A 10,212-nucleotide genomic window follows, 5' to 3' on the forward strand; every position below is an offset into this window, starting at 1 on the left:
GCTGCTCAAGCCATTATATCACTGCATGTTATTACATTGCTGTTCAAGATATTTTATGACTTTGCCACATTTTTGCACAGATGTCTAGTGGTCCAGCATGTAAGAATCTGTCTATGTGATATATATGGCTGTGTAATGTGAAGCCAATGATCCTCTAAGGACCTATGCATAGAAGTGACTCAAAATTTTCAAAAAGAAAAAAGATACAAAGTATGAAATAATTTGTAAAGCTTTTTCTACTTTCCTTTCTGTGTCTTCAGATTTTTTTGCCTATCTCCACTTTTTCTTAGTTTGCATCTACCTTTCTGTGCCCTTCAACTCAGTCCCACCTTATGCTTCACAGTTTTCTCTCTTTTAGTTTTTCTTCAGCTCTCCTTCTATTAGCTTTTTTATCACTTTTCTATTTTTCCTTCTTCCATTTTTTGAGCTCTGAATCTTTCTTCTCCTCTATCTTTTCATTCTTCTTCTTCTTCATCATCTTCTCCTTTTATTCACGTCTCATCTTTCTCCTCATTGAGTGTTATCTTCTCATATTACATCTTTCTTATCTTCTTTTTCTTGCCCTCTTCCTTCTTCCTCTACCAATTCTCCTTTCTATTTTTCTCAGCCATACACCTATTATTGAAACCCATTTTTGGAATAACAAGATTTAACTTTGCTTGTATGTTGTCCTGCACTACAGTAAAGAGTGATGATGAAGATGGTGACATAAAGCCAGGAAAATGTCATGGCAGTCAGGGAAAGGGCAGTGATGATGGTAAAGACCCAAGGAGGCCAAAACGACCACGGACAATCCTCACAACGCAGCAGAGAAGAGCATTTAAAGCATCATTTGAGGTGTCTTCAAAACCTTGCCGAAAGGTATGTAGCCTATATTTTTATGTAACCATTATAAGTAATTTTCTTTGGTAAAGTTGTGTTCTAATTGCCTTAATAGTTTTGCCTATAGAGGCTCATTTTTATCAAAGCCTCAGCTGAAATATATTGAAAAAAGTAGAATGAAAGGAAAGCCTTGTAAAAAAAATACTACTCAATGTATGGTCATATCATTAACTGTAATTCATACACCACCATTTAGACACATAGTGAACATAACTATTTACTGTTAATTTCACAGGTTAGGGAAACATTAGCAGCTGAAACTGGACTTAGTGTGAGAGTGGTCCAGGTGTGGTTTCAAAACCAAAGAGCAAAGGTAAGTGATACTCATTAATATATATATATATTTTATATCACTGCTATATTCTTTTTTTAATTAGATCACACCAATTTACTCATAGTCTTATACTATTCTGTTAAACAGATGAAGAAATTAGCACGAAGGCACCAGCAACAGCAAGAGCAACAAAATTCTCAGAGACTTGGTCAAGGTAACTAGTTGCTAGTTAATCATCCCTTCTTTGAAGTGTAGTATGTATTGTACTGCATATCTGTAATTCATATCCTGGCTTTGACCCTGAACTACGAATCAGTCATCCCTTAGTCCATAACCTATGGGTGTTGTCAGAGGCGTATCTAGGCTTTCTGGCACCCGGGGCAAGAATTCGGTTCGGCGCCCCCCCCCGCCCAAGTACATATGCGACTTGTACACTTAGCCATGTACCTGCGAGCTGCTCCCCCTAATGCTCTCAATGTTCAGTAAAAAACTGAGAGAAGCAGGAAGAGCAGCTCGTTGTCACAGGACCATAACTATGAAAATCGCATATGAGTGAAGTGTCCATGTGATGACTACGGCAACCTGCAGAGCTGAATCCTGACACTGCAGCTTCTGAATTCTCACAACGAATGCACTGCACACTTTTAGGATTCTCCCTTGCTGATGTACCGTCATGTCAGCACAAGTATGTGATTTATATACTTCTGGCCACATTCCGACTAGACGTGCCCGGCCTCGCTCTGTTCATTTTCATTGAGTGAGGCCACACATGTCTAGTCGGCATGTGACCGCATGTATGTAAATTACCGGCACGAGAGAATCCTGACAGCGTTCAGTGAGCACTGTGAGAATTCAGAAGTCTGCAGTCACATAGAATGACTGCAGACTCAGCACAAACCTGGACAACCCCTTTAATGTTCCTAACAAATAAAAACATGAGAATTAGTCAGTATCACAAATAATATTTACATCCAGGTACCTTATAGATGACGTCGTCTCTGCAGTCAGTCACCTTTTCTTCGAGACCCCATGATGAGTTTTCTCATCCACATCTCGTCTCTGTAGACGTCCATCTTCTCCGGTCTTCTGCAGCAAATCTCCACACGACGCCCTTAAAGATAGACGTGTCATTATAATGCCCCTAAATAAAAATATCTGCAATATACTGTCGCCTCACACTATTCCCCTCTAGCATCCCACCTGTTCACCATACTGTCTCCTCATATATTTACCCCCTCACTCTCTATACTGTCTGCTCACACATACCCCTGACTCCCCATACTGTGTCCATCCACATACATTAACCCATTCGCTCCCCATACTGTCTGCACCAATCCCCCATACTGTTTCCTCATACATACTCTTTATTTTGTGTCCTCAAATCTCCCCACACATTAAATCCCCCATCCCCAATCCCCCACACACATTAAGTACCCCCATCCCATTCCAAATCCCCCCACACATTAAATAACCCCCCATCCCCACTCCAAATCCCCCCACACATTAACCCAATCCCCACTCATTAACCCCCATCAGCACTCCAAATCCCCCCACCCCCACTCCAAATACCCCCACACATTAACCCCAACCCCACTCATTAACGCCCCCATACATTAACCCCCATCCCCATTCATTAACCCCCGCGCACATTAACGCAATCCCCACTCATTAACCCCATCACCACTCCAAATCCCCCCACACATTAAATAACCATCTGCACTCCAAATACCCCCACACACATTAACCCCCATCCCCACTCATTGACGCCCCCACACATTAATCCCCATCCCCATTCATTAACCCCCCACTCATTAACCCCCATCACATTAAATAACCCCCATCTCCACTCCAAATCCCCCCACACATTAACCCCATGGCATCCCCACTCATTACCCCCACACACATTAACCCCCATCCCCACTCATTAACCCCCATCCCCACTCTAAATACCCCCACACATTAACCGCCATCCCCTCTACAAATCCCCCCCATCTCCACTCATTAACTCCCCCTCATCTCCCATCTTCGGTGGTTCTTCAGCTCCACAGAGGAGCACACTTACCACCAGCGTTTGCTTTGGGCGCCGGGGAGTGACGTCAGCAGCATGATCACATGACCTGATCACGATGCTGACGTCGCTCTGGCCCGGCGGTCAGAGCTTCAATTGTACAGGCGTCTGTATAGATGCCAGTACAATTGCTCCCTGGGAGCCGGCACGGCCTCCTTCTCTGCGCCGGCTGTCAGCTTGACAGCTGACACAGAGAACCGCCGACTCTCAGGTGGGGGGCGGCAGAACGCAGCCGCCAGGGAGGACACTGCGGACCGCTGCATTAGGCGGCCCGACTGCGCCCCTCTGCTGGCTGCGCCCGGGGCAACTGCCCCGACTGCCCCCCCCTAGATACGCCACTGGGTGTTGTATCCTTATGTGTATATTTATTTATTAATTATATATATGTAAGTATGTAATTATACAATTGATCAAGTAATGTAATCATAGGAGATGGACACATTTTAATTTCTATTTCTTACATTTGTACACTTATAAATTATACCTTTTGTGAATATTGCTACTTCATCTACTTATCTTCACTCTTGTGTTTTACTCTTATCCATTGATTATCCATTCCTTACTAGTTCTGTAACTAACAGCATCTAAATCAATTACTACATCCACTACTTAATTATACTCCCAGACTTAGTACTATCAGAATTCAAAAGGGACCCTTCATGGGTACTCCTCAACCCCATTTTTTATATTTACATTAAAATTTAGCCAGTGTGTGCGTTTATATTTGGGTAGCGAGTTAGGACAATAAATTGTGTTATTGGTAAGTAAGGATTCTGTATATTCTAAGCTAGAAAATTGGCATTATACAGATCTATTTTTTGTTCACTTTTAGTAAGTGGCCCCCTCTAATCATAAGTTTATGATTTTATACCTCCTGAGACAATATTCACACTTGTATTGTGGCTTCTGTTCATAAAAGAGCCATGTCAGATTTGTTTTTTGTCCAAAATATATGAACCTCTGACAGAAGTCATAGGTTGGCAAAAATCTGAAGTACAACTTTAAGAATCAAAATATTTCCCATTAATCTTCAAGATTACCAGTAGAAAAAATGTAAATTTACAAGTAATAATTTAAATCTTAGGTATCAATCCTTAGGAAAACCGTTTATCATATACTGCCAAAAACGTTAGCCATACCCAAAACCATAGTAAAAGCCTAATAAATCTTTCCAATATGTAAAGCCGTCTAAAATAATATCAATATAATTTGAGCCTTATCCAAAATAAAAATGTTTCCCAAGCGTTATCCTTCAGAACCTTAAACTTAATCCCGCTCTTTTGTAAAGCCTTAATTCTAGCTTAAATCCTTCAATACCAAGTGTTCTATGTATCCTGAACTATATGAGGAATGCTATCCAAAGTGCTAAACTTCCAATAATGGCTTTCAGCAATGTTAACTCACACCATTGTAATATTTTCTACCAACTAGACAGGAATATTCTCACTTTTCTTGCCTTGAAGCTGTGTGTCTGAAATTGTGTTTCAACCTGTAACCCTAATATACATCATGCCCCATATGAACTTTTCTATCTAACCTGTTACAATGGTGTTTATTTTTGTCCTGTAAAAAAACTTAGCGACTTTTCATGTTGAAAAAAGGATATTTTTTCCCCCTTATTAAGGGTTACACCTTACAAATATCTATATATGATATTGTAGACTGTGAATGAGCTGCAATACAAGACATTACCATGGATAGTAGTGTTGACATGTTTTGAAAAACTATTGGAGCTATTTTCTTTCTTTTAGCAACCCCTTTAAATCTCAGTGAATATTTGCAGAAAGGAAAATGGCAATGTTTATGTAGCAGCTAGCATTTAAAATGGAACCTGTCAGCAGGTAGATAGACCCCCAAATAAATGTATTCTATGTAAAGTCCCTGTAATTTTGATACTTCCATATCTTTATTTAATAAGTCTGTGTCTCCATTTTCTAGAAATCCATTAGCAATTTTTTATGCAAATGAGCTGAAGATACAGGGGGGGGGCGCTGCCCTTCACTTACAGTCTCCAGTTTCTCTACGTCTTTCATGGTCTTTTTTGTCTGTGACCTGCTCCTTCGCTTGAGATCCTACACAAGTGCCATCATTCCGGGTGGCGGTCCATGTACAGATCAATAATCTAGCTTTCGAAAGTGATCAGGCCATTACTGATGGGAGGCGGAGAAAGAGGGAGACAAGACAGAGAACTGTAAGTGAATGCCAAGCCCCTGTACTTGTGGTTCATTTGCAGAAAAATTTACTCATGGATTTTTATAAAATGGAGACACGAAGGTATGGATGTCATAGCATTTACGTAGCAGGCACTTTACATAGATGACTTTAGTTTCTGGTCTAAAATCTTGCAGACAGGTTCCCTTTAATAGAATGAAACATAGCAAGAATCAACAGACAAATGATAAAGAGGTAACAAACTGTGCAGGACTGAGTGCATTAATGTGGCTCCTTGTCACCCGTCAGAGGTCATGTCCAGCCGCATGGAAGGGATGATGACCTCATATGCCCCACTGGCCCCCCAACAGCAACAGATCGTCACGATGGATCAGAACAGCTACAGCACAGACCCCTTCCAGCAAGGACTCACCCCTCCTCAAATGCCAGGTGACCACATGAATCCTTATGGTAAGCTGCGTGAACCCTGTACAATGACACTGAGTATCACCAAGTATAGATTGTACATTTATAATCCCTGTACAGCGCCGTTGGGAGAAGAGAAGGCATGCCGATACTTTCTAAACTATGACTGTGTAACCAATCATATTAATGCAAATGTCCAATTTGAAGGGAGTCTGTCAGCAGAAATTGACAGTCTAAAATAAGCACAAGATCTTCGTGCACCCTTTGCATGGCCAAATAATTCAACACACCTTCTCACCTACTAGGTTTACATCTATATCTTCAATTCTTGGGTTTCCATAATACCAAAGCTTCTACTAAAGAGAGAGGGGGCAGAAATAGATGGAATATAAGTAAGTGGGAAGGGGAACTGAATGGTATGGTCACACCAAGGGTACACCGAGAGCATCTGCTTGGTCTGGATAGTCATTTTTTGCCCTTAAATCCAGTCATATTATTCACTTTTGGTTAAACTATTTAATATTTTTTTGTGCTCCCTTCACAGCACAGTGTTCGGTTGGGAGGTGGGAATTTAGAGGTTCAAGTAAGAGATCCTGAAAACTAGTCGAAACACTTTTCGAAAAATATCAGTTCCATCAAGAGACACTCATGCTCATTAGATGGCTGCCAGCAGACTGTTTGGCCAACAGCCATCTCTCCCGTACACAGTAGCACTTTCTTGGCCAATTGCCTTTATCCTCTATGAGAAAGCCACTGATAGACATAAGTGCTGGTGGCTTATCTCCAGGAGAACAAAGCAATCGGCAGTCCAAAACTGGATATGCTCGATTGACATTTTCCCCAACACTCAGTTGGCCATACACATTAGAGTGTCGGCTGGACCCATCTATATTGGCAGATATGATCGACATTAGTCTAATGTGTATAGGGGGCGTAAAGGTGCTCACCCTAGTTGAGTCTTTCGGTGGACTCCTTTCCAGACAAAAGACAAATTTTTAGTTGGGTCTTTGGGGGTATGAACCACACTCAGACACACAGTCAAGGCAACCTATGATGAAAGGAGTAGTCTAGTTTATGCTTATATTCCATATACATCCTCCTTACTATTAATGAATTTCCATAGCAGTTTTTATGAGTAATAACTGGAAGGAACGCTGTCCCACATGAAGGCATCATGTTATGGAGCCGAAGATGCGGGGCAGATTAATTCATAGTTTATTCTGTATAACTGGAAATATTTGAATGTTAAACTCAGCTAATTTGGTGCTCAGGAGTCCAGTGGGCGGTTCTCTTCAGTGATTGACAACTATCTCTTTGTCCACACTCATACAGGAAATTACTGATTTAGAACCTCCTTCTGGGCACCTAAGGGCCCCGTCACACATAGCGACTCACCAGCGATCCCGACAACGATATCAACGTGTCAGGATTGCTGGTGAGTCGCTACATGATCGCTGGTGAGCTGTCAAACAGACAGCTTCACCAGCGATCAGGACCAGCAACGCCCAGCACGCGGCATCGCTGTGTACTTTAGTTACCAGCGAGCTGATGCAGGGAGCTGGTAACTAGGGTACACATCGGGTTTCTAAGGGACGTGCGTCACTTAGAAACCCGATATGTGTACCTTAGTTACCAGCTCCCTGCATCAGCGCGCTGGTAACTAAGGTACACAGAGGGTTTCTAAGCACAGCGCAGTGCTTAGAAACACTGCACTTACCTTAGTTACCATCTGATCGCTGGTCTCCCGCCTGTCACACGCAGCGATGCGTGCTGGCCAGCGGGAGACCAGCGACCAAAAAAAATGTCCAGGGCTTTCCAACAGCGATCGGCGATACCGGCAGGGGGGCCGGTTGCTGATCGCTGTCACACACAGCGATCTCGCTGGTGAGATCGCTGTTACGTCACAAAACTTGTGACTCAGCAGCGATCTCGCTAGCTAGATCGCTATGTGTGACGGGGCCCTTAGTCTCAAACCCAAGAGTTTTAGATAAGTAAATTCCAAATCATACAAAACATTTCCTCAGAAATCAAAATATCAATCTACTCAGCTTGACGCTATGGCATTTTTTCACATGATGGATCCCCTTTAGGCCATGGGTTGTGGTTGACTTTTAAAACTATTTTGGAAGCTATAGGGTTGATTATAAACAGGTTGGGTCCATTGCAACAAGATTTGGGATAATCATTTCCCCATACATGGTCTGTTTCTCTCAATTGTCCATTTGGGCCAAATATGACCAGATAGGCTATACCTACAAAGACGGACATTCAGTGACTGGGGAGTGTGGGAAGGTCCTACCATATGAGAAAAGTGGTGAATTCCGTCATTCTACAAATTTTATTAAAACGGATGAGGTCCAATTTTTGGGACCCATGCCAATCACTAGAATAGGGAACCCCAGTCCACCATACCCCCAAACCTACACAACTATGGTGAAGAGAAGTCTGTATTTGGCAATACTCAAGCACGTTCGGTGAGGTAGTAGAAATTGGTGGTTGACGAGCAATCGGACTCCTACCAATCTGTTGCCTGCTAGAACACCCCTTTAGCGTATGTACACACATTGAGTATCTGCAGCAGACTTTTTTGCTGCAAAAACTAGAGTGTTGGCAGAAAAAATGTAGAATACACGTGTTTTTGCAGTATTTTTACTGTATTTTAAGTGTTTTTTCTGCATTTTTTCTCGGCGCTTCTTTCTCATTTATTTGAATGGCTGATAAACGCTAAAAGAATTGACATTCCGCAGATTTAAAAAAACAAACAAACAAAAAAAAATCACACTTGAAGGTTCAAATCTGAAAGGAAAAAACAATCTAATTCACTTTGCTGATACAATGCGTGGAAAAAAGCGACAAAAACACATCAAAAACGTGTTGTGTGAACAAGCCCTTAGGCTACCATTACTGCTTTGTTTGACCCTAAAAATTGTTTTTTTTTATAATGAAAATTAGCTTCTTTATCATGTAAAATATCAGCGTTAATAGCTAAAAAAATTTGACGCACTTTATTTTATTTTAGTCATTTGTTATTCTTATAACATTCAATGTTTTTTTTTTATAAAGCTGCATTACTTTTGAATGAATAATTTGCAGAAAATTAATAGAGACTGGGCCACTTTTGTCCATAGGTTGTGTTTTGCATGTTGCAATACCAGTTACAGCCCCAAGCCAGGAGTGACGCTGTATTTAGAAATCGAATGTCTTGAAATTTGTAACAAATTCCATAAGTGATCTTCATATTATTTTGCTATTTTTGCATATTGTTTTTTTTTAATTATTATTAGTGATTCTTTTTAGAATTACTAATATCTTTCTGTTTCATTAATCAGGTAACGACACCATATTTCACGATATCGACAGTGATACCTCGTTAACAAGTCTCAGTGACTGCTTCTTGGCTTCGTCAGAAGTCAACTCCATGCAAGCCAGAGTGGGAAACCCTATTGACCGACTGTACTCCATGCAGAGTTCCTACTTTGCATCATGAGTTTGTTCCTTACAAAAACAATAAAAAAAAAAAAAGTGGACCCTTAGAGACTATCATACAGCCATATCTGTGCAGTTCTCCTTTTTCCTCCCCTTCAAACTGAGCAGTGAGCAAAAGTTCAGAACATATCAAGCAATTGGATCATCTTCGGCCCCAGATAAGTTCGGAAAAAAAAGCATGAGCAGCGACCTCAAATTTTTCTTTTCCCATTTCAGATGAACTATTACTGTAAAGAAAAAAATAATAATGGAAGAAAACAGTATTTGTATAGAATTGTGTACAAAATAGATTTTTTTTCCCCCTCTAGAATATTGGAAGACTGAAGCCACCGATAAAAGATCTCCCTTGTCTTCTCTGAAACTGCATGAGTGTCACCGTGATGTGGAATTATCAAATTTGAACTGTGACGAGTTATTGTAAATGTGACGTTTTAAACTATTATATTTTATTATTATTTTTTTTCTTTCTATATTTTGGTTTTGATTTTCTCCATAGACAAGAAGGGTAGTTTTTAGCCATTATATCATACGAGCAGACGATGATTTCTCAGAGTCATTGCCGTCACAGGAAGGACTGCATGTTTTTCTGGAGAGAAATACTTTTTTTTTTTAAATTAATGGTCTTATGTTCTTTTAAGGTGCTTTAAGGATGAAAAAAAAAAATAAGAAAAAAAAACCAACTTAATTTAATAAAACTTACAACAGTAATTGATTCTGTCATTTCATAATATTGGTCAACTGGAAAAAAAAAATATTTGGCTAAGTTAAATTACGGATTTCCCAGAAATAGAGAAGAGCCAAGCATTCAGATGGGAGTTACAGGATATTTTGAGTTACTTAAAGGGAATCTGTTAGCAGGTTTTCTCTATTTAACGTAGGGGCACAGAGCCTGATTCAAGAGATGTCACTAGCTCAGCAGTTTGAT

The 10,212-nt window shown here is 40.6% G+C and overlaps 1 protein-coding gene across 1 annotated transcript in view; it reads left to right on the forward strand.

Annotated features, from left to right (window-relative positions):
• Positions 1–9,995, forward strand: part of LMX1B (LIM homeobox transcription factor 1 beta) — a 195,260-nt gene extending 185,265 nt beyond the window's left edge. The window contains exons 4-8 of the mRNA XM_073590761.1: positions 683–861; positions 1,118–1,195; positions 1,304–1,370; positions 5,685–5,846; positions 9,131–9,995. Of these exons, the coding sequence (XP_073446862.1) occupies positions 683–861; positions 1,118–1,195; positions 1,304–1,370; positions 5,685–5,846; positions 9,131–9,288 (644 nt within the window). The 3' untranslated portion in view covers positions 9,289–9,995. The remainder of the gene's footprint in view (positions 1–682; positions 862–1,117; positions 1,196–1,303; positions 1,371–5,684; positions 5,847–9,130) is intronic.
• The last annotated feature ends 217 nt before the right edge of the window (positions 9,996–10,212 follow it).

The sequence above is a fragment of the Dendrobates tinctorius genome, unplaced genomic scaffold (assembly GCF_039654945.1).
Source record: "Dendrobates tinctorius isolate UK_male_01 unplaced genomic scaffold, ASM3965494v1 ptg000120l, whole genome shotgun sequence".
Lineage (NCBI taxonomy): Eukaryota > Metazoa > Chordata > Amphibia > Anura > Dendrobatidae > Dendrobates > Dendrobates tinctorius.